Genomic DNA, 25,006 nt, shown 5'->3' with positions numbered 1-25,006 from the left:
ACTTCAGATAAGGAATACTTCATGATTTTAAATCACCGGCAGCCTTTTGGAAATCCTAAAGATACGGAGTTGCATTCCCTAGAAGACATGCTGCCGTTTTAATTGTGCTAGCTACACTACCTATGTTAATTACCAGTAACTAAGAAGCAAAAGAAAGGTTCAAATGTTAATTTTGTGATCAATTTGTTTGCGTTTTATAACAATACAAAAAAATTCAAATTTCAACAGCAAAATAATATTTTGATCAGTGCATCTCTGGTTAAAAAAAAAAATTGATATATAAAAAAACATGCAGTAAAAAGCCAAAATACGACATAAATGGAAGGAATAAGGTATATATATTAGATAAGTACCTGAGACAGCAACAAGTTTACCTCTTAAATGCTCAAACATGGTAAAGCACTGGCAAGCAGTTAACGGAAGCAATGACACAAACAAAACATTGGGTTAGAAAAGAATGTGTGTGTTTTTTAATGGTGTTAATATGAGAATAACAGAGGTGGGGAAAAGACTGGAACTTAAATTTAGCCAATTTAAACAAAAAGTGACTCATAGGAGAGAAAACGAGAGGTGAGCAGGAACCAAAACAAGTGAAAGAAAGCACTCCTCATTTAAAATCCGCCAAAAAATAGAAATAGAACACAGAAATAAATAGAAAATGAATGGAAATTAATATGCATGTATGTGTCTGTATGAAATGTGCTGGATTCACTCAATGTAATTTAGACATTGAGAACTTTTGGTGAAGACTTTAGATAACCTATAGTAAAATAATAATGAGTCACCCCTGTTTTTCTTTACAGTTAGCTTCCAAGTCAGCAGATGTTTTGTAAAGCAGTGTTTCTTCAGGCTTCTTGAGAGAGTATGAAACTTAGAGAAACATGTTTTTGCTAGATCATTTCAGAAGTAAATTTTACAAATAAAGGGCGTCCTTCATATATGCAAAAGTATGCGACATGGAGTCTTAAAAAGAAGTTTTAAAAACTGTGACTCAGGATATTGAAAAATACAGAAAATCAGAGGCCGCTCAGTATTGGTGAACATTCCTGTTATTTGATGCATTATTTATTTAGGAATAAACACACTCAAAACACATCCCTTGCATTTGATGGAAAACATAAATTGAGGTCCTTTTTTATTTTTAAGAATATTAATATAACATCTTTCAAAATCATTACCATTCTTGCTAACAGAAAAGCTACAGGATGCCATTTTTTCATGCATAACCAGTGAAAAGGAATTTGTTTCCCAAACATTAAATGTTAGTGGGTGAAGAGAACAGCAAAACTGGGAATCAGTCTGTCTGTATGGGGGTGTGTCTGTGCGTATGGGTGTGTTGGGGTGTCTGTGTGTATTTTGGTGATAAGTAGAAAATCCGTGCCGTGTGTTTTCTGGTGTAGTGAATATTTGCTTGGTGAGGTTGTTTTCGTGGTTAGTGTTAGAGTTTAGTTTGTTTGGGATCCTCAGCCAGTTGCCACGTACCTCCTCGTCCTCCAAACGTTGCTGCATGTCGATGATGAACTTGATGTATTGATTTGTAAGAGTCATCAGCTCGCTGTACTTAGTCTTTAGAGTTACATACTAATGTGGAAGAAACAAAGAACACAAGGAAGCAGATAAACTTCAGCAAACCAATTAATATTCTGTTAAGATTCAGTAAACTGATCTAAAAACTCAAAAACTTTTTCCAAACATTAAATGCAACATAATTGGGGATGGCTTAAAGTGAACTTAGCTATAAATAAGAAATAAAAAAAACGAAAGACTTTCAAAATATGATAGTGGCACATTCCAGGTAGTGAGAGCCAAGGTTTGAAAAGATAACAAGAAGGTTAAGATGCAGTAAAAGTAAAATCTTTTGCCTTTTTTTTGGAATATTTTGATATTTTTAATGATGACAATCATTTGAAAGTCTTAGTTGAGGCCATAATCTATATTCATAATAATGAAGGATGCCACAAATGTAACACTATTTTCAATAACTGGGCTGATAAAGTTATTTAGGATAGTTAAAAAACTGTATTACGTTGACTGTTGAAGAACATTGACTTGGTCTCTTTCTATCTCTAATGCTTTGTCATTTACACAACATATAGCTTTGGTTTGAGAAACATACCTCCTGAATGATGTTGTCAGAGGCAGAATCGAGTTTAGCCTTCTTCAGAGGAGAAGCGAGAGGCTCCACCTGAGCTCTGTAGGCGACCAACTGCAGCTCATAGTCCTGTTAGTATAAAAAAATGAGTTATAATCATTTCAAGCCCCACGATTATGCTTCCATTATCTCTCTGACGCTCACCTTGATTGTATCAATGTATGCTTTGGCATACTTTTGACACTCATCAACTTTTCCTTGATTCTGTTCAATCTCCTCCAGCAGTTTCTGTTTAAAAGAAGATTAATTCAAAAGTTAGGCATAATAATCTCTTACGCAGACAAGGAAATAAGGTTGTTGCTGTACAAAACTTTTCAAGTTACCTTCTCCTGTGACAGGTGATCTTTCAGAGTTTTACTGTCTGTGATGGGCATAGCTTGGATTTTCTCCTGCCTTTGCTTGGCATCGGCTATCCAGCGGATGAGCCAGTCGTAGCTCTCACGGTAGTAGCCGAGCTGTCGGCCGAGCTGCTCCAGCTCTCTCTGGCGAAGGTCAATCTGGGTGAACACGGCTTTCCAGCGGTCCTCGAGACTGGTGGTCAGCTGGCGATAGTGGTCCAGCTCAATATCTCGCTCAGTGTGCACACGGCACATCTTGTCACTGACGGTGGAGGCTTTCTTCAGCTCCTCCTCCAACGAGTCGAACACCGGCTGCTCACTCTCAGCCTCAGCTCGCATTTTCTGAAAATCAATCCATGCAATTAAAACTTCACAATTCATAATCAAAATTGTACTTTAGATCACATAATCTCCTCTTACAAAGTTTCTGACTTTTTCAAATATATTATACTTTTTTTTTTTTTAGGTTCAATTGTCTTTTAAACTGTGATTCTTAGATTGTTTGGGCGGTGTCTGCTACTGTAAATTGTACAAAGCTTGAGCACAAATCATTTAATACCACAATGGCTTTTAGGAGGCTAAAGGTTTACACCTGTTACAAAGTTGAGGACAGGTTGTTTTACTGCCATGAACTGCAAATATGAGAGTTAAAAAGCCAAATGACTGTAAAATGGCAGCACAATTTGGACTTTTCAAACAGTTTGTTCCGTTGGTTCTTCTGTCGTCAACAAGCAAAATAATCAGTGACTTAAACAAAAGCTTCATTTCCGATGTTCAAGTCAATAACAATCAAATGCAACAATCTTTTACTAATTTGAAATCCAACTTCCGTTAAGATTTTAGGTTAAAAAAGAAATAAAAAAAGAAACTCAATTATTTTTCATAGATTTTCTCTTATCTACTGATTTTTTTTAATTTAGAAAGTAATATCTCACTACTTTTCACACTGTCCAGGACCATATAAAAACCTTGTATTCATTTTTTTTATTAAAAAAAAAGCATCCCCTTACCTTAAGCTTTGATCTTTGAGTCTCTACTTCCTTGATGTCACTGGGTACAGCATGGACCTCACGCAAACAGTCCTCATACTGTTTCAGGACCCCCTCAGCTCCCTGAGTGTTACGGATGACCATGTCTATAGTCTTCAGCCTGAAAAAATGCAAAATTTAAAGAACAGAAGACATTATAAATGCCGTTATAAATAGGGATGCGTTAATATTTATTGATATCGATACCTTTATCGATACTCCTTATCGATCCGAGTCTTTATCGATACCACTATCGATACTTTTCTGTTATTTGGTGGAAAGACGATGCAACAAAATGTTTTTAACAGAACTGGTATTGCTTTTATTGCTTAACAAGTGAGCATAACCAAAACGTTTCTAGCCTTCAATAAACATGGCTAATGTAATAGGCCACTTCGAAATGACATAAAACTAACTAGAATATATTTTCACAATTGTTGGTTAATGTATAGTCTACTGTCACTTTTCATCATGTTTTTAGTGATTAGGAAAATATTTAACAAATAAATAATTGTATTTTAAATTAAATGTAACTTTTAATAAATGTTGGCATCAGTAGTTTAATTATATATAGAGCAATATACAACTGTATTACTCATGTTTCTCGCCAAAAACAAAATTTCCCGTTTTCTTTACGTTACACTTGAACGCATCATGATAACCTAATTGTCGTTTTACTGAGCCAATCTGAACACATCATCACGCAGCACGTCTGAAACTTTATTTACTTTTCAAGCTAACTAGCTTCTATGCTGCCGGTTACAACACGGATTTCACAATTACTATTTTTTAACTGACCGGTCAAGCTACAAAGTCTGTGTGCGCGCTGACCAGTGGTACTCTGAGTGGATGATGTAGACGGGCCCGACTGTGGTGCGGCGGGGAGGAGGAGTCTTTTCCGTTCAGCCATTCTCGAGTCGCGAGCAAAGTTAAGTGCCAGACTTCACTTGTTTTACTTTTAATATCTGTTTGCTTACAATTTCATTCCAAAACATTGGTGGACATGCTGCAGTGATCGGATTGATTAGATTTAAATGCTGTGACGCGACTTGAGGGACACACAATTATGTTACAGGACCTCCGGGAGAAAAAAAAAAAAACGACCAGACTCGATAGTGGTATCGATAAGCCCAAACGTTATTGATTTTTGGGTTTTGAAAAAAGTGGAACCGGGTCCTTGATGGAACCGGGTTTCGATCCCCATCCCTAGTTATAAATGAACTACTTCCTGAAAAGGACCTGTTCAAAACATTTACGTTTTTCACAGGCTACACTACATATAAACTACATTCAAGTTCATAAAATGTGCACTTTGGATCAGCTTTTCATAAGTAAAGCTTATGAAGTAAACAAACATACTTCTCTAGGTAAACAGAAGAGAGCATGTGGACATGGTCCATCTTCTGCACAGTAACATCCAGTTCTGAGCGCAGCACTGGCGCGGAGGCAGGCTGCTGAGGAGAAGCCAACACCTGCTGTGTTTTCACAGACACCTTATCCAGGTCCTTCTTAAGTCCCTCAAGTTCTCCTTGGACTTTCTGTGGACCAAAGGAAACAATGTGAAACATATAAGGGAAAAAAACTGGAACAAATTTACCAAAATTAACTGTAGGGAAGGTTAAATCAATCAGTTCTGAGATTTGGTGCTTAGCGTTAACCAGAAGCACAGCTTGGTTATGAATAATTATGTGTGAGGAGGGGCAGGTACATCTGCGGTGGAAAGGTAGCTAGAGGCCCCATAACTGGAAACCCCAAATGGATTTCATTAAAACCAAACCGAATCATTCCTAATCCTCGTTTCCCTCCTCCCTTTATGTTACACCTTTGCAGGATTTTAGCTCGTATGGGTCTGCAAAGGTAAACCTTATCTCTGCCATTTGACATTTTCCTGCACCCATTATTGATTCATCAGCTGTTATTCCTCCCTATTTTATTGGAATATCTGCAACTTGAAATTTTTCCATGTAGTTTTACCTGCTGGTCTTTTCGTTTCTGGCTGCAGTCCTTCAGAGGGTCTTTATCCAGCGGTTTGCGGATGCGAGCCACAGTCTGTGACTCACAGTCCTCTATACGCAGGCGGAGATCCTTGATCTCAGAAATGTAGTTCTTGCACAGAGTCTCATCCTGTTGACCTGCATCGAAAATGTATGATAATTTTTAAACAGATTCTTCTTTTCTTGGCAAACCATCCTTTCATTCTTCTACATTTAACAAATAAACAAATAATTCATGCAGTTTTCTGTGTGTTATGTTTCAGAAACACACTTTTCAATATCACACCCTACGTTGCATGTATCAAAAACAGTACATATAGTGTCCTAGAAAAGTGAGATATTCATACCCTTCTTTTTTTTTTGCAAGACACCTCAATGTATTTCATTTGGACAATTTGTTATTAATAAAAACGAAGCAAAATATTATCTTAAGAGGTAGAATTAAACATGTGAATGGTTTTCTTTTCTTAGATATATAAATCAGACGGTTGTAGTTCTGCGTAGTTTTAATTAAATCTTCAGCTAAGAGGAAAAATACAGAATTTCAATCTTTTGCAACCTTGAACAAGTTTTCTTCTCCTGTTATGTGTTTGACTCCACATTGCCAACTTGTTAAAGAAAACAATCCCAAAGCATGATGCTGCCGCCACCATATTTTACGGTGGGTGTGCTGTGTTTCGGGTTTTCCTTCAAAGAGACTTTTGCATACTGTTTAGCTTTAATGGTCACACTGGATTTACTTCAATGTATCAGAACAAAAGGGGGGAAATCACTGCTCTCTATTTATTCACTGGATTGCTGATAGGCCTTTGGTAGTACATGGTGCTGTGAAGTCATCATCCACTATATTGGTACTGCCTAGTTAGACCGGTTGGAATGTAAACAATATGTGCGCTATAGCATTGAACAACAATGATGTTCTCATTTTCAGGTGTGCTTAAATCTTAAAAAAAAAAAAGATAAATTCATCACTTGGACACATACTTGCAGTTTCATAGCATCAGTAGATTACTGTGATTTATGGTTAAAAATAGGTGTATCACATTGCATAGTCAGTATGAAGTTCATGATGTCTATAAACTATGTAATATAATATATTATACAAATCCATCACAGCAAAATTAGTTTGTTAATTGAGTATAACAATAGAGATGTGCCAAAAGTGCTAAATTGATGATGTACATGTAATATACACGCATTGATTAGATTATGGTAATGACATTACATTACAGGCATTTTTATGACGTGACTCCGTGAGAGTAGGGAGTACCAAGATGGCGGCAGGTGACTTCAGTTTTTTTGGGCCAACCAACAATCCAGTGAATAAATAGAGATCAGTGGGTTAAATACACATGCAATGCACTTTTGGATGTTTTTGTCAATAAAAAATATCATAAACATTTTTACTAACGATGTAACAAAATACTAAAATAAATAAAAGGTATGAATACTTTTTCCTTCAGGATTTTAACTCAATACAGCTATGAAATGCAGCTGTTGTGGAGCCGATGTTAAAGCAGCTTGGGAGCCAAAACAACATGCTATCAAACACGACACTAATCTACACACTAAAGTTTGTGTTTGATCATTCATCCAAAGCTGGAAAGCATTGAAATCAGCCCGCTGTGAGGTAGCTTCCACTGTCTTAAAGCCACTCACCTTTGAGTTTAACAACCTGAAATTCTCCTGGAAGGATAATTGACAATTTTATTGTAGAGGTGTTTACACCTTCTGTTCATTATCTGGTTCCATGATGTCATCTTTTTAAACAAAACCCATTTTGTGTTTAGACCTAGTTTTACCTTTCTCCATGGAGCGAAGCAGGTTGTCAAAATGCTGGCTAACTTTGTTGTAGTCCTCCTCCACCTGCATACGGTCAGCAGGGCTGAAGAGCTGAGAGTCCTGGCTGTCGCGCAAGAAGTCTTGATAGTGGCCCTCCAGGTTTCTCATGACCAGCCGGTACTCCTCTGGTTTCATGGTCTTTAACTGCAGACAGAAGAGAAGAATTATATTGACGGCATGGTTCAATGCCCTGGGTGACATGCCATCAGGGAGTGGCATGAAACCTCAGAAAAATGTATAGCTCTGAATTAATTTTATGCTGCAAATGCTTGTTCAGGTTAATGGGAAATTAGCTCTCCCAGTGTTTTACACAGTTTAAAAAAATAAAGTCTGATATAATGTACTGCTAAATAACTGATATTAAGAAGATATGATATTAGCATTCCTAATTACAGTGCCAGAATCAGAGCCGAACCCAAAACCCATAAGTCTGTAAAATATTCTGCGCTTAATTCGATCATCTCTTGCTATAAACATACATAACAAAATAGTGGGAAATCAAATACTAATCTAACATCTAAATTAGGCTGGAAGACGTTGTTTTTGTTTATCTGTAAATCTTTAAAAGGTTAAAACCAACCATGCTGGTGTTCCAGGAGCGGATCTGTGTAAAATCTCTGGTCAGGTACTGCCATGACAGCAGACTCTTCATGTTAATGTGAAGTATTTGCCACATGGAGGACATCTGCTGAAGATTTGAATTCAGACTAAAGCAGGGAAGACATCAAAAAATAAGGTTAAATGTATGAAGGGCAGAAATTAAACTTTTTAACTCTGTTTTTTTGTTATTTTTACCTTGATACACTGTCCACTGCCTCCTTGTTGACTGGAGGAACAAGGAAGCAGACTGAGGGAACCACTGCTTCATTTCCAGAGCGATTTAAGACCTTCCACTTGAAGGGCTGGGAGTTGTTGAGTAGAGCACACTCCTCTCCTTTATGGACTGTGATCTGAAGCATGTGATGCATATTTAGGAGCTATCTCAGTAATACTGATGAATCCAAAGCTCTTATTTTAATTCAATTATCTCACCTCTTGTTGCTTGAAGTCGCAGACAGCCTGGATGGGCAGCTTGCCTTTGATGGGTGTGGTGGGATTGCGAGGTTTTAGCTGGACGATAGACTTAGACCTCTTGTTCAGTCCAGTGAGCAAAGTATTCATTTCATTTAGATGTTCCTTTTCCTCCTATTTAGAGGGAAAAAATGATAATCAAGCCAATATCTCCCATATTGTTTGGCTGTGGGTATATTTTCTCTCAAAGTTCTCGAACAAATATCAAATATGCATAATGGTGATTAAATATTAACATCAAACCCACCACAGCATCCTGCAGGAGATCCTCCAGGCGTGTGGCAGTGGTAGAGCGGTCGCAATTGTATTTCTTTTTCATGCTATCTTGCATCTTCTTCATCTTCTCCTGAGCTTCTTTTACATCAGCAAAGAACTACAACAGAAGAAGACGCAAATTGGTCAGAGTTATGAAGCGTAGCTTCTAGATATAAGAAAGTAAACCTTAACAAATGTAGTTCCCACCTGGTAATAAGCTGTGTTTTCTTTAAGGTGAGCTTCTATGCAGCAGCACAACTGCAGGATCCAGCTCCACTGAGTCTGCAGAGCAGCTGTGAAGGCCTGGAGAGACCAAGAAGACACCTGGTTGGTATGGAACACAGTTCTTTCTACAAATGCTTTATTTAGGTTGTATCCTTTGTAAGCACCTCAACGGTTTTCTTCCCAGGATGTCCATCTCTGACAAGTTTGTCTCCCATAGCCTGGATGTCATTAACCTTCTTCTCTCTTAGCTCCAACTCTCGCATGAGGCCCTAGAAAGTACAAAAGGACAGAGTAAGATGAATGAATGAGTTGGTAAAGGTTTCTGTCTGTAAATCCATGAGGCTGAAAGAAGTTATGAACCTACAGAGTAATTTTCTTTCTTCACTGTCATGTTGGTGTTCCTGTCACTCCAGTCATAGTTGACCTCCTCCTCTTCTTTGTCGTTCAGCCACATCAGCTCTTTGGTCGCCGCGGTAACAAAGCCGTGCAGCAACTCCAAGTTCCTCAGTCGGGATTTAGAGGAGTTCTGAAACATAATGTTGATTTTGAATACATTTAGAAATAAATCCAAATGTATTATAGGGAATGTTTAAAATAAGTTATTTACCAGCAGTTTGCCATACTGCAGGTCCAGTTTACCCAGGTATTCTCGGTACGTCCCCTTGCTGATAGGTGATAACTGGCTCTGTAGTGGAGAAAATGTTACCGTTTTAAATGAGAGGCTGGAGATATGAATGCATGCTGTACAGTGGGAATATTATTATCTGCAGGTTCAGAATCAGACCTCGTCAGATTTGGCACGTTCAATCTTGGATTTGAAGTCCTCCACAGTCTGATGCAGACCCCTGTGGCTGCCCAGCTGGGACTCCACAGAAGGCAGATCTGATCCCCACTCGGCTTTATCAATGCGCCGCTGGTTCTCTTCCACCCAGGCCAGAAGGTCTTGGACATAACGCAGCGTAACATCATCTATCTCTGGCCGCACCTTCATACTGGTCTGTTGCTGCGTCTGTGTTATGGGGGCCTGGACAGTGGAAGCCTTCAGACGAAGGTTGTAATCGCTGCGCAAGTTCACCAGACGCTCATGAAGACGGTAAACTCTGAGGATATGAAAAGATTTTTTAGCTGTTAGTGAACTGTGGCCTATCTGGCTTCACTTACAGTTTTTTTTTTTTTTTTTTATGGAAGCGGTAGAACTTACCTGCGATACATCTGTTCTGCCTGCGGGTGGCGCCCATCCTTGAGCATCTGAACATCATTAAAAAGCAGGCGGATCGTGTTTTCTGCCTTGTCCAGCTCACGGTCCACCTCTGCTGTGTGCTGAGCTGGTTTCCCTGCATTCAGCAGAGCGATGTCCTGAGAGGAAGACAGCCATCAAAAATATGAGGTTCCAGCTCTTCAAACCAATTAAAATAGTTGTTTTACACAAACAAAAGTTTGCTGCAGTGAGGGATACAACCTTGTTTCTATAAACATTGTCCATATTCTGTTGTCTCCTACTTTGTAGTTTCTAAGCAATGAATCAGATATTTGAAATGTTTTGCAAACGGGGAAATGGCTAAAGCATGATCTGACTGTCATGTGGTCAAGCAATGCTTTTTTTTCCCCCCAAGGGTTAAGATCTTAGTTGGAAAGGCAAAACAAAGCACACACACAAACCTTCTGCAGCAGGCTATCCAGATGATTGAGGTGATCGTCACACATCCCGGACTCCATCTGGACTTTACTGAAAATCCTCTGCAGCCTCTCCAATCTGGATAGCAATGCAATACATGTAAGAGCAGTTCAACACAGCCTTAATCATCAGGCTGGGAAATCATGAGGTCACATTGAAGCCAACTATTCATGCTTATCAGCTACCTTTAGCTCAACTGTTTGATCAGACTGAAATAAATCTATTTCTTAATAAGTTGCAACAACCTAACAGTAACTGGAGACAAGCAGGTATTTTATTAAGATATTTGATACCAGCAGACAATGTTCAATTTACACAATAATATTTAGGAAACAAGTTAATTTAGAAAGACTTAACTTAAAAATCTAACTTCTAAATCTAAATCTTTAACTCTAACCAGAGTTTCACATCCAATCACAGTAATGAAGATCTACTCTCATCAATTCAGGCCTACTATGTCTCTCTACTGCACCTAACAGCTCCCCTGATCAGACAGGCTAATATCCACATTGTTTTTATTTTCAATTAATTTCGAAGCAAAACATTTTTTTTTCAATGTGGTGATCATTTAGATAAGGACATTTTAATAATATGAAAAAATATAAAAAAAAATTTTGACTTGAAAACATAATTAAAAGAAATGTGGATCACTAATATTAAAGGAGAGAAAATAATTTTTATTTTTTTATTTTTTATTCCGACTTCTGGCACAGCTTTTTCTTTCTACCATTTTTGCCTTTTTTCTGTTCTACGCTAAAATTATCAGCCCCCATCATCTGGTCAACTTAAACACTGACTTCTCTGCTGCCCTTATTTTTTATTTCTCTCTCTGGTAAAGACATGAAATTTACATCCAACAATGTAATGGTCACCTCTCAAACTCAATCCTTAGGAGTCGTTCTCTCTCAAGTATGGACACGTGAAGTCGGCCCCACTCCTTCTCCACATCGATGGGATGGTAGCCGGGGGGTACCTTAACCTGGCCAGCATGAACCGCACTCTGTGGAAAAGTACAGATATGTAACCCTGGGTGTTCATGTGAGATTTTTGTTTGGAACACAGCGGTGTGGAAAAAAGGATAATGGACTTGCCTCAAATGACTGGTAGATTTGTTTAGAGCGGCTCTTTTCAGACTCTTTTGGTGGCAGCTCTGTCTCCTTGAACTTTAAGAACCGACGCCAAAGAAGCTGAATATAAACACAAGGAAGTCGATGTTAGACAATAGAATAGAATAGAACAGAAAATGCCTTTATTATCCCAAAAAGGGGGAAATTTTGGTGTACAGTTTGCCACTTAGATTTATTTCTCCTCTTTTGACAGTTGGTCTTTTTTCTGAGGGACATTTTAGATTTGATTCAAATATGCTTAAAAGTTTAGACTTAGTTTATGAAGCAGGGAGAAAAAGAATGGAGAAAATCTCTAGGCTTTTCTAGTGCTTTCACTACTTTATCAAAGATCCTACCAATGCAGACCATAAAATACTTATAAAATGTGGTGCAAAGTTACTTTTAAGAAATTCCACCATATTTTTAATGTTTAATTTGATGCATTTCTTTTTAAAATTAAATACTTTGTTCAACTTTCGGACTTGCCAGAAAATTAATTAACTTTTCTTATTCTTGCTCAACAAATAATACACTGTTTGTTAAGCAGTAAGAGTTGGGTTGACAGTAATGTTGCTAAATTAATGCACCATTCGCCTAAAAAGGCCTAAATTCCTTTAGTAAATCAGACATCACATGGAGCTCTTCCCTGAAAGGACATGTTCTCATGACTGGTGTAAATGCAATCAAACCTATAACATCAATTCACAACCTTTGATGGCAGGCCAAGAGTGCCACACACATAACACTACTAAAAAAAATCCACTGCTTTAATAATGCAAACAAATACATTCCTAACATTAAATGGTGCTTTTGTTTGGTGGTGCAGACAGGGAGTGGCAGGGCGATAGATCTTTTCAGGATCAGTTAAAACAGCAGTATTTACTCAACAAGGGTTCTGCCCAAACTGCTATAGAATGAAACCTGTGAATAAAGCTGTCTTTATCTGTACACAGCCAATAGACATTAATATATGTTCTTTTATCCAACAGCGGACGGCAGTGAAAACATTTTTCAGACCATTCTCAAAAACTGAACAGGGTCTTAACCAGTTCAAGACTGTCTTAAAAGCAGAACCTTTAGGTTTAGGCTCACCTCGATCTCTTCATAGCTGCTGGGGAACTTCCTCTCCTCGAAGATGGTGATATGGTGGCGGATCCACTGGAGCAGAAGGGTCACCAGCTCATAGTACTCCTGCCAGCGCAGCTCCAAGTCCTGCAGCCGAACAGCAGTAAGGAGCATGAGAGTTTGAGAACAACAGGAGGGCTCTTATTCGGCTTGTTTGGTTCGCTAACACACCACCCTGAATTCCATTTAGTGGCAACAATCTATGTCTTGTGTTTAGAGGAGGAGGCTGGTGAAGGGGTAAACAATTGGAAGAGACTCAAGGCTGCAGATTTCTAGCAGAAACTAAAATTATTTCTACACCTCAACCAACTTTTCTGGCAAAAAACACATCCTGCATGTATGTTTAAGTCATATCATGGATGACCAGAGCATAAGCTGCAACATTTAAAGGTCCTCAAAACTTATGATTTACAAAAAAATATGATGTCATGTCAAAATAAAAGGCATGATTCCAAACTATTGATTATTATTAAGCAAATATACATGAACGTTGTAGTTAACTTTCAGAGTATTACTTAAATGACGCTCTGTAAAGGTCTTAACGGTTTCCTAGACAACATCAGTGAGGAAACAGCAATATGAAACCACAAAAACTGTCAGGAACAAAGTTTAAAATAATATCCCAAACTCTAAATATAGATTGAGGCAGGCATCAACCTATTACCTGAATATAAAAAATGAAAATCTTAACTTACGACCATAAGAGGTGTTAATCAGAGAAACAACCAAAAATTTTATGTCAGTCCTAGAGACACTGTGGGTTTAAAAAATTCAAATGGGAGAATAAATTTTTTTCATGAAAAAAAAAAAAAAAAAAAAAACTCATTTTGTTGGACCATTAAAAAATTGAAAGTATTTTCCAGACAATAAGCCAGAATTTTTTTCCCCCTGTGCTTTGAACCATGCAGTTTATAAGAAGGTGTGGCTTTTTTGTGGATTTTTCCTAAACGCTAGAGGGGGAAGTTAAAATTGGAAATAAAAGAATAAGGGGCTAATTTTTATTGAGCACAAGAACATCCTAGCAGCAGACACTAAGGAGCACAAATGTTCTGAATTCACACAATTTGACATTTATTTGCCTCATTAAAGCTGCCGAACCAAAAAAGAGACAGGGCTCAACTCCTGCAGAGCTGAAATAAAGAGCTGATGAAGCACCATCTTTCAGTGGAGCTCTTACTGCAGCGAGCAACAAGGTAACGGTAGCTAGCATGCTTCTTCATTCTACTCTAGGGGCTAAAGTATATATAGAGTGCCCCCTACAGGTTTAGTGGAGACAGTTCAGTAGATATCAGAGGCTTAAGCCATTTCTCAATAAGTGTACTTGTGTGTTCTCATGTGCTCGTTAACGTCTTCAGCCCTAATACTGTTCCAATTCACAAGAACAGCAAACCAAAAATGGACAAAGTCCCCGGATGTTGTTCTTGCCCGTCCCTCTTTACCCAGCATGCATCAGAGCAGACTCGACTGTCCTTGAGATTGACAGCTTTCCCAGCATGCACTGCAGCAGCAGCAGCTTTCAATGTAGCTCTCACAGAGCTCAGAATATTAACATAAAAGTTCTCTTTTGTATTGCTGTTGTTCAATAAAAGTACATTTAAAGACCACTTGAGGTGAGAACATTTTACTTTAAAGCATCACTGTGTGGTCCATTTAACGATTTAATGCGTAGAAGTTGAGAGGACCGCAGCAACAAGAGGAGCTCCGAGGGTAAACGCAGCCAGAGCTAATCCTAGCCCGTCTGCAGCAGTGCTCTCTCGACATAGCCGTGTGTGAAGGACGGCTGACTATGATGGCGTTCTTTTTTTTTTTTTTTTGGGCAAAATGTTTGTTTGATTTGTGTTTAAAAAAAATAAAACATTTGTGGGGACGGCTTATTTTAAGGTACGCTATATAGTCAGGAAAAAAAGGGTAGTGCTTGGGTCATAAGAGACCAAAACTGAAGGTTCTAGCCTACATGCAAAACACGTTGTGAGGTGGAAAACTGTATGATCCATGGAACACATTACCCCTAACTTTAGGCTTGTAGTAGCAGCAACAAGCTGGGGGAATGTTTTTCTCCAAAACGGACAGGGAGACTCAGAGTTGGTAAAAACTGCTTAGTACCGAAAGAAAAACACCAAAAATCTTAAGGTTTTGTTGGTGTTGGTGTAAATGTAGCACACCATTGGTCCTGGGTTTGAGCCCCAACCTCTGGACCCTTGCTGCATGTCCTCTCTCTAACCCATTTCCTGTTAAGATCACTTTCAAAATAAAGGTCAGTAGAGAACATTAAGACCCTTTTTTTTATGTACTACCCATTGTTCTAACAAAACCTGGAGTAGATAAGTTTGTAACAAAACAAAATGTAAAACATTCAGTTGGATATGGAAACGTTAGACACAAAATGTCTTCATTTTAGAATTAATCTGACCATTAGTTTCCACTTTTGTGTCATGGAAAGTATGTTTCAAAGCTTTGGCTAATCTCGGTGGTCTGCTTACATTAGCCCTGGCACCATCGCGGACATCAACGCGAGGCATGACGTCATATAGAGATGAAACATAAGTGATGATGGATTTTTCATCAGGATGTGGGACATCAACATCTGAAAGGTTCAAATAGCATCATGTTTAATGGCATTCAACAGGAGCTGGTCTTCTTTGTGTTAAAATTGCTGTAGGCAAGCCATACCTTCAGGGTCCAGCAGGCGGGTCACTCCCAGGTCTCTTTCTGCCACACTGAAGGCCTGTTCCAGATTTTCCAGGTTGGTCTGTCGGTATACTTTGCCCATGTCAATGAGCCTGGGGCTGGTAAACACAAAAAAAAAACAGCAGGTGATAAACAAAAGTCGAATAGACAGAGAGGAGGTATCCTAAAGCCACTGAGTCACAATACCACTTTGAATTTATTATATTTGTTAATTTTGTAGAAAATGACACTATATTATGCATCTAGTTAATGTTGCAGATGCTAAACATTGGATTTTAGGTTTTTGTCACATAATATAGCAATGTTAGAACCAATGCACGGTATTCGTTGGTCTCCTTTAAATACACTTAAAAATGTACAGTACAGGCAGCAGAGTTGTTGAAGACTCTGTGCCAATGGCAAAATGCTGTAAAACAGGCAGCACATCTGCTCTTTTTCTGAGAAACCCACATGAGCACCTGCCTTTTTTGTCCTCTGGCTGTTTGACTCTTCCTGGCACATGTTAGAGCATCTTTAGGTGGAATGTAATTTACTGAGCAGCTCACATATTTATATCTGACACATTTCGAGTCAGCGGCCAGCCACAGCTTGACTAACAGGAGACAAAAGTTCAAGCCTCTAGATTGAGGAAAAGGATGACTGAACGTGTCGCATAACTTCACCCTATTCATTATACAGCTATAAATTGCAGTGATATATACTTACTTTTTTTTAAACCTCTAAAGATAATACATTTAATTGCAAATGCGGTTCTAACATATTAATAACCAAAGCAGATTAAAATCATACAGCTCTCTGTTGCGTAGTGTGGAATAGTCAGCACTTTGTTTATAAACAGAAGCAGGATTCACATGATGGATTTCTCTAAAAGAAAACTCTTGGGTAGGTCTAGAAGAGGCAGTCATGCTCCGGGTTGATCTTCCATTAGACCTCCTTTCTTCGCTGATGGAACGAGTCACTGAGCTATGAGAACCGCACCCAGAGTCCCAGGAGGACGCTTCTGATGGGATGTCCTCGCACAACATGAACACCCGATCATTCGTGTCGGTAGGAGATCTTGACACACTGCGGAAAAAGCCTGAGCTCCCCTTCCTCTGTTTAGACCTCTTTTTCAAAGTGAGCATTTTAAAATCTGCAGCCGGTCCTCAGTCAGAGTTACAAGGTCTGTAGGGAAGCTGTTCTACATGCAGTTGCATGTCTTCAATAAAAAAACAATTATTACAGGTTCTATCATCGCTTGAAAATCCAACCCGTAGAGTCCCAAGAGTCCATTGTCTTCTGAATGTCCTTAATTTTCTGCAGCATTGGTCAGAAAAAGTAGCCTCCCATTGGTCCGTCCTCAGTCCCTGCTCTTAGTTACACTTCAGCTATGAAAACTTTGATTCAAGATCAAACCATGGACATTAACTCAAGAGAAACGTCAGTACTGCAGCAGCCATACAGACGTCTGCCGCAGAACAAATCAGCGGTACAGGTTTCATTGTGTCCCACAGTTACACCCACACCACACCCTGGTCTTAATGAAACGTAGCAGAGATGAAACACAGAGTCTCTATAACAGAAAAAAAAGTGCAGGCTGCTTAACTCTCCAGCAAAACCTGCCCCTGCAGGTATATTTTCTATTCAAATCATAATAGCTTGGCAGATTTCATTTATCTTATGATATCCTACTTTTTTCTTGTTTGCACAGAGATTTCGGTTTAAAACCAGCCACTGGTTTTCTTCACAGTAAAATCCTCATGAGAAAATGATATGCATTCATCTCTCAGAATGTTTATGCACAAATCTATCGGCAGCAGGTCTGACAAAAAATACATAACATCTATTCGTGATTCAACTTATTTAAGGCAAAAAACTGGGGACTTAAAGTAAAACCAGGCTTTCAGCAATTTAATCCCTTCTAAATTCACTGTTCTTAACCAGACAAACCAAAGGCAACACAGAATTACTCACTACCAGGATCCTCTGCTATTATCTGAGCCCTAAAGGCTTGAAACTCAAACCCATATTTCAATAAGGCAGCAGGAGAATGCACAGAGTCAAGTAGAGTAACATCAGCACATATTTTTCACCTTGCTTTTTGTATTTCAGCATGAGTACAAAACATATTTCCTGATAAAGATGCATACGGCTGCTATTATCTGCCTTTTTAGGTGCATTGACCTCACTATCATAAAACAACCAAGTCCCAGTAATAGGCTACATAGAAACTTTTAAGGAGTAGCCACCATCTTGAGATTGAATCAGATGGCATGTTTTAACTGGCAGCAGGAAGGATAATCTGAAATCTGACAGCCTTCCAAGGACTCACCCCTGCTGAACTGCATTCAGTATTAAATTAAAGTAAAATGTGACAGTAAAAGCCTGTCAATTTTTCAGTTTTCTATTGCCATAGGGCACATGTATTTGGTAAAAACCAAAGGGAGCACGTTGGTGCAGTCGCTTTTAAAATGTCCTGTCTGTACTTGCACCAGATTTCTTTTCTTAAGATCATTCAGCAGACTTACTAGTGCCTGTGTATGACGGCGTTGAAGAGTTTGCCGTCCCTCCAGCTGGTGGAGAAGTTGTCACAGCGGATTCCCTGGTAGCCTTCTGTCATCCTCTGGGACCAGAGCAGCAGCTTCTCCTTGGCTGTCATGTCCTCTGACTGGCCATTGACCTGAATGTCTGAGATCTAACACCACAGACATAAAAAAAGAATCATTTTAATCCTAAATATGGTGGAGAAGTTTGGAAAATATGTGTAAAGAAATTTGGAGAAAAAGAGAGTAATTAGTGGAAACCAAATGATCCAACTAAATGGAATGATCGAACACCAGAGATAAATGAAATACTAAAAAGCCTGAAATAAATTCATCTTTTTTTGATACGGCTGCATAATTTAACTTAAAAAAAAAACAAAATATAGCTTTAAATTTTAATCAGCGTCATTCAATGTGTATGAAACACATAATAAATGTTTTCACACTGATAGTATTTTATCCACATCTTTTAAAATGAGATTTACTATGGATAAGTGAAATTATTTCAAGGCTTTTTTCAAGATAAAAACTATTTGTTTCCAGAACTGAGCAGGATGTATACTTAGCCATGTGAAAGAAAGTTTAAAAGGTGACGTTGTCTCTGGAATCCAGATAAATTCATATTTGGAAACTTTGGGTAAAGAAAAGATGACTCACAGCTGGCAGTGAGTCACAAACTCCACTCTTCAAATCTTCCAGAATTTTTAAAAAGGGGGATAACTTGGGAAAACTTTCATAGATATTAATTATTACAAACAAACACTTCATATAAGGTGGCCTAAATTAAACTGCTTGTGTATAAACATTTGGCATAAGCAGCTGAATAAAGTTGCCATCTTTTCTTCTGTATCTAATGACTTGAATAATAAGCTGAGTGGATTTAATAATTCCATTATTATTTGATCCCAGCTCAGTTTTAATCCATTTACCTCAGAGCTTCAATGACTCATCAGAAACCACATCCCAGCTGCCTCCTGTTATTCACTATTGTATACAAGTATAAAGACACTGTATCTGCAGGACATAGCTGATAAAATTACTAAATAGTCACAGCGTGTCTTATACTTGTCTTTCAGTTTTTGAAATCTAAACCTAAACTGTACTCTTTAGTGAGAGGAGGGATGTTACCAGATCTTTATGGCTGATGCTCAGGGATTTCTGCCTGGCAGCTCCTGGCAAACACCGGGAAAGTTACAATAAGGCCTGGATATTTGGGCCTAGAAGAGCGGTAAGCCAGTAATTTGGATACTCAACAGGACACACCCTCCTCTTGGGAAGGTAGACGAGAGTGAGTCATACTGGCAAACTCTAATGGTGCTTTGTTTCCTTTAACAGTTGAAATTCAGTGAAGTTAGTCTGTTACTTCATAGACTATAGGGAAAGTGATTATTTTCTTGATGAGAGAGCCATGTCCCCACTGATTGGTTCCAAGGAGATGGAGAAGCAGCAGCTGAGATCCCAGATAGAGAGGATAAGAGTAATAATAAAATGGAACATAACACTGACAGAGGAGGAGACCTGGAAGTGGAGGATGATGGTCCATATTAACCCCAATGTCAGCTTGGGGTTTCCGTCCGCTATGTCGTCATTTCGGATGTTAACCAGCTTGACCTGTCAACAAACAAGAGCCATCTCATTCTAATGATGTTCAGGTAATAGCGGGTGTCAGCGCACACCTCACTGCACTCCTTACCTGTCGGTGTTTCAGGAAGTCCAGAGCAATCTGTACATTCTGCAGTTTGTGGAACCGCATGCGTCCTTTCTCTCTGGGCTGGAAAGGATCAAGACGATACAAAGAAGAATCATTAAATGGAGTCTTTGTAGAGCAAACAAAGCCAGGACAGTCCACCTGGTTCAGTGGTAACTTTCACTAAAGATGATGAGAATGAAAATGTAATTAAAATTAAATCCCTGGTTTTCCTGCAGTCTTTTAGAATTATAATGTATTTATAATATATATATATATATATATATATATATATATATATATATATATATATATATATATATATATATATATATATATATATATATATAGAGTGCTGCCTTTGACTACTGAAGTTAAAGTGCTAACTGGGGTATTAGTTTGGGGTTGTGATCCTAAATAAATATCTCAATTTTCTAGAAATACACAGAGAACAGCAACATTTTCAGTTTGACCAGCGCTGCCTAATGGCTAGAAGTAAATGCACCAAGTTTAGAGAAACCAATCATTAACAATCCTTTTCATTGTGGAACCTGAGGGATGAAAACTGAAAGTAAGCTTTATTTGGTGATCTGTAAGCTTTTTTAAGCTGAAGGCAAAGGAAGATAATATCTAAAAGAAAAATACTTCTAGGAAATGTTGAGAAATACGTTCGTAGTTCATTCAGGCTGTGAAGGACAGATTTTCAGATAATAGCGGGGGAGGAAAGATGGATTACAGAAACTGCTTCATTTTCAGCTTTCTGTCTGTCATACTGTAGATCACAGCTGCTTTGTGAATGCTGGCAGCCTGTTTTATACCTGAGATTAAGGAATCAACATTTTCTACATTCTACTAAAGAAGACAGCTGTTTTACAGCTTTACTAATCTGTAGCAGGAAAAAAAGCAAAACGAAAATGTCAAAAAAATTGTTTCTTTTTTTTTAAGTTCATTTTCTACTTCTTCAAGTGAAATTAGACTTTGCTAAATTCTGTTCTGACAGGTTTATCATTTACAAAAAGCAGATATCGAAAATCGGTGAGAAAATTATGAGATATCGTGAGGTAATTCTTTACTTTTCTCCCCATTAGCTACATTCTGAGAAGCTTTCCATTAAAGGAAACTTAGATATCCAGAGTTCTATGGATGCCATGCAAAGCCGACTCAGTCACAGAGAGCAGGTGAATCATTACGGAAAACTGTAAGTTCCAAAGCCACTCACCAGCCGAACGCTCCTGACCATGTCTTTCTCCCTCGGCTAGCGTGTGAAATGTGACGGAAAGCAGACGAAGGCCAAACAGCAAAGATCAGAGCAGAGGTTAAGGGGAGGAAAAATGGAGGAAGAAAGAGTGGAGTAGAATAGGACTGCGGATCATATTGGAGAACGTTTCACAGACTTTCACACAGAGCAGAGTGGCGCTATTAATATGTCACAGTTTCAAAGACTTTCGATAAAATGGACAGAGCTGGAGCTGAAGTTAGTAGCGATGAAGTAGAGCAGCTGTAGCAGAGAAACTAAACAGAACTGAAGAGCAAAAAATTCAAAACAAACTGCCTGTATATGAATTTAATTGATATAAAAACACCCAAAAAATACAAATAAAACAACTTGGAATCATCCAAAACCAAATACAGAAAAAATGTATCATTCTGGTAATCAGATTCAACTCAGCTTTAGCATCTTTCTCATAACCATTTGGTAATTTGATCTAATTTGTTCTTAGAAGGAATTAATTCATCCCCAGGTTAGGCGAGTTGTGATGCAATATGTCAGGATCAAGCAAACAATGCAGAGTTCAAGCAACGTTTCCTTTTACACAAAGTCTCAATCTGAAGACAAAACTTACCAGAGTTTCCCCGGAGAGGACCTCCAACAGTGAGATCAGGTTATGTCCATCCCGAAGGTCTTCATATAGATCTGTCACATGGCGCTGTGACTGCCAGGGGGAGAAGACAGAGGATACATCATGAGGATATGCAAACACAAATAAAAAACAGCTTAACTTGCCAGGTGAGGAATCCGTTGCATCTGTAAAGTATTTATATTAGTAACCGTGTACGCTTAAACCAAATGTGTCTATTGTGATGAAGAGTGACTACCCTACCAGGTGTGGCACTTCAAGCATTTGACATGCTGAGGTGAGTGTATCACATGGTGCAATAAGTAAACACCTGATTTCCACTGATGAATATTCAATAATATTATCAGTATCAAGTCATGTCGCCTTTTTATGGCATGTAATGTATTTCAGAAGGATGCAAATTTTCAAAAATCTCTTAGATTCTTTCTTTTTTTTTTAATAACATAACATCTGCTTAAGTATCATATACATAAACTATAAAACAATACTTTTTTATGCTCTCGGTTGTTTAGGATAATGGCCGCTCTTGTGATTTATTTTACACAAACAATCACAAACGACTTTAATTTTAAAACCCCTTTTGACTCCAAAAGTCAAGAAGGATTGCAGAAAAGAAAAGACTGAAAGGCTTTTCAACAGACGTTTTGTGCAACATTTGAACAAGCAAACCTCTACACAGGTTAGGAATGCATAGCCTGGAGGAGCCAAGCCTGACTGCAGCTCCAGATGCCAAAAAACACTAAAAAAGTGACAGATTTTCTAAATAAAATGAGAAATTTAAACCTTTAGGATAAAAAATGTGAAGATATAAACAAAATGAGCATTTTGAATGCATTTAACGTAAAGGACAATGGTAATTTATCATACATGGCAGTTTGTGGTGTTACTGTAACAAGACAGAGTACCAACAACAGCAATGAAAATGAAAAAAAATTGTGACTTTGCTAGGAAACTTAATCTTGGATCAGGGGTGAAAGCTTGATATGAAACATGTGAGGAAGTGTTGCCTGTCCATGCAAGACAGACACTGATGAAACAAAGTCTTATACCAGCATGCTATCACCTACCTCTGAGCTCCGAGCCTTAGTGAAGAGACATGAAGGAATGCAAAGAAAGTTTTAGATTAGTTCTAAAGCTATATGATAAGTAGCCACTAGAGGTCACTCTTTACGCAATTATTTAGTCATCTACCTAACAGGGCAGACTACTGTGAAATATGTACCTTTGTAATGCCTGTTGGAGACCTGTTTTCTGGCAGATTATCAAGCTATATTTTAATGTAACAAAACAAGACCACATCTGATTTAATAACTTGTACTGCCAGGGAAAATGGTTTGTAAATGGTAGAGAGAATGAAGAGCCATCTGTCAGCGGCCGTTAATTACAACACTGTAAATGTATACCTGAACATTTAGTGCTGAAAGATATGTGAATGTTTATCTCTGTTGAGTCAGAACAAGCTCATCTGCAATGCTTTGCAGATCTATATCATTAGAAAATATGATCAGTATCTCTTTATGGTCTGATCCGAAAGCTGGAAGATTAATAAATCACCTTTTAGGTCAAAAACCCATTTTTTGAGAGGTGCCTTTGACTACTGAAGTTAAAGTGCTAACTGGGGTATTAGTTTGGGTTTGTGATCCAACTGTTTTACTTTCTTTATCATGTTTTTTTTTTTTACTTTCTTTTGTTCTGCTTTTTTGTGGTCTAATTGATTAATTTGCTTTACAAATGTTTTTGATTTTCTTCCGCTTTTATTTGTCTTCTATTTTATTTTTGAATTCATGTAAAAGACTTTGAATTGTCCATGTACTGAACTGTGCTGCACAAATAAAATGCCCTTGCCTTGACTTTATCACTCCTCCATTGTTTAATATTATTTCTATGTACATTTTGGGCCTGAAAAAATACCATTGACAGAAAAATTATTCTCATCCTGTTGCTTGGCTGAGATTCCAGCTTTTCTTATGTAAACTGAAGAGGTTAACTGAGCAGGGGACAATGATCAATGGCATTGCTGCTTTTCAAAGAACAGGCAGGTTCTATGCTGTTGCCCTTCAAGCAAACCATTTAGTCATTAAGTCAGTTTAAATTCCTCAAGTGGTGTTTAAGGTTAACACTTTCCATGCCACATTCAAACATGTTCATCTGTGTTTGAACTTGCACTGTTTACTGCACATGGCAATGTGTGAAGCATTGATCTTTTGCTTGCTTTATATGGGAGACCTATATCAAAGGTATCAGTTAAGCAAAGTATAACTTAGAGGCTTAAGAACAGTCTTTGAATGATATATATATATATATATATGTATAGTGGGCCTTATCTAAGGTACCTAAACAAATGTAAAAAGACAAGGACCTCCGAGAAAACCCTATGATAACACTGGGTAAAAATGTCATTCTCTTTACAAAGAAAGTACAGAAAGTACAGAGACATTGAGTAACCTCTGATTGCTCAATTTAGAACAAGATAGCAACTATTTAATATGGTAGTTTAAAATAATCATATAGTAAGAGGACTGACTGGGGCTTATCCTTTTCACTCCATGGCTTTATAGTTTTTTATGTTACTGGAAAATATTTTCCGACAGACAAATGGGCCTTTTTTGTAGGTGTGGATAAAATACATGTGCTCAATTTCAGCCAGCTGCCTGGCAGTGTGCAGCATGAGTTTAGGGTGGGGCAGCTGGAAGAAAATAACAACCACTTAGATATTCTAAATGGAAACTCATTAAAAGTGCAATAATACTAATAAAGGTCTAATAGTTTGCTTTTGCAAACAGCTTTTAACTATTCGGCGTGTTGATGAGCTGTTTAATTTATATCTGTTCACACAAACTGTCTTCTGCACCTATGTGGTGAAGTGAAAGGTGCCAAAAAAAATTGTTCTAATTGATATCAAGGTCTGAAATAGTGACAGGATGTTTTAAAATTGCAGAATGTACAGATTTTTCTAGTTTAAAAACTTTCAATTAACGGCATCTCTGAAAAGTTACAAAAGTTCTTATTCTCTGGTACGTCACTGGTCTTTTCTCACAGCAGGAGGCTTGGTGACAGTCGGGGCAATGCTGCATCTCAGCTACAGACGATGAACATTTCACCCAACTTCATGCCCATAAGCCTCAACCATCCCTTTAAGCTGTGTATTATAGAAAGTACACTCCCAGACCCAGGAGTCTGGGCAGCACATGTGCTCCCGTGAGCCTCAATCACCATGAGCTTTGGGGCGAGAACAGAATTTGCCTTTACAGCGGGACTTAACTGAGACCAGATGTGTTTGACTCACCGTTCAACATTCATAGAAAACAGTCAGGAGGAACAAAAACTAGTCTCGACAGGATGCTTTCCTACATCTGACCATGCAAGCAGGGAAGCATGGAAGGAAAAAATGTGCCTTTAGTTTCATTTTAAGTAAATGAATGGGACCAATGTCTGGGAG

The 25,006-nt window shown here is 38.2% G+C and overlaps 1 protein-coding gene across 18 annotated transcripts in view; it reads right to left on the bottom strand.

Moving 5' to 3' along the window:
• Positions 1-25,006, bottom strand: part of LOC119785934 (plectin-like) — a 158,830-nt gene that overhangs the window by 15,844 nt on the left and 117,980 nt on the right. For 11 of the 18 annotated variants that reach the window (XM_038288968.1, XM_038289013.1, XM_038289043.1 and 8 more), the window contains 29 exons: positions 21,553-21,642; positions 20,928-20,963; positions 19,715-19,792; positions 19,528-19,632; positions 18,007-18,173; positions 15,482-15,597; positions 15,292-15,395; positions 12,779-12,898; positions 11,672-11,767; positions 11,453-11,580; positions 10,565-10,658; positions 10,107-10,261; positions 9,690-10,005; positions 9,513-9,590; positions 9,270-9,431; positions 9,070-9,174; positions 8,888-8,983; positions 8,673-8,798; positions 8,387-8,539; positions 8,150-8,304; positions 7,935-8,061; positions 7,315-7,498; positions 5,493-5,650; positions 4,878-5,056; positions 3,501-3,639; positions 2,476-2,832; positions 2,297-2,380; positions 2,117-2,221; positions 1,483-1,581 (listed from right to left, as the gene is read on the bottom strand). In XM_038288968.1, the coding sequence (XP_038144896.1) occupies positions 1,483-1,581; positions 2,117-2,221; positions 2,297-2,380; positions 2,476-2,832; positions 3,501-3,639; positions 4,878-5,056; positions 5,493-5,650; positions 7,315-7,498; positions 7,935-8,061; positions 8,150-8,304; positions 8,387-8,539; positions 8,673-8,798; positions 8,888-8,983; positions 9,070-9,174; positions 9,270-9,431; positions 9,513-9,590; positions 9,690-10,005; positions 10,107-10,261; positions 10,565-10,658; positions 11,453-11,580; positions 11,672-11,767; positions 12,779-12,898; positions 15,292-15,395; positions 15,482-15,597; positions 18,007-18,173; positions 19,528-19,632; positions 19,715-19,792; positions 20,928-20,963; positions 21,553-21,642 (3,912 nt within the window). The remainder of the gene's footprint in view (positions 1-1,482; positions 1,582-2,116; positions 2,222-2,296; positions 2,381-2,475; positions 2,833-3,500; positions 3,640-4,877; positions 5,057-5,492; positions 5,651-7,314; positions 7,499-7,934; positions 8,062-8,149; positions 8,305-8,386; positions 8,540-8,672; positions 8,799-8,887; positions 8,984-9,069; positions 9,175-9,269; positions 9,432-9,512; positions 9,591-9,689; positions 10,006-10,106; positions 10,262-10,564; positions 10,659-11,452; positions 11,581-11,671; positions 11,768-12,778; positions 12,899-15,291; positions 15,396-15,481; positions 15,598-18,006; positions 18,174-19,527; positions 19,633-19,714; positions 19,793-20,927; positions 20,964-21,552; positions 21,643-25,006) is intronic. The other 7 variants (XM_038288974.1, XM_038288926.1, XM_038289004.1 and 4 more) reach the window with 3 other exon arrangements.

This window comes from Cyprinodon tularosa, unplaced genomic scaffold (assembly GCF_016077235.1).
Source record: "Cyprinodon tularosa strain WSP-4 unplaced genomic scaffold, ASM1607723v1 ctg107, whole genome shotgun sequence".
NCBI lineage: Eukaryota > Metazoa > Chordata > Actinopteri > Cyprinodontiformes > Cyprinodontidae > Cyprinodon > Cyprinodon tularosa.
The sequence above is the reverse complement of the archived record's forward strand: the minus strand, read 5'-3'. Positions and strand labels throughout refer to the sequence as shown.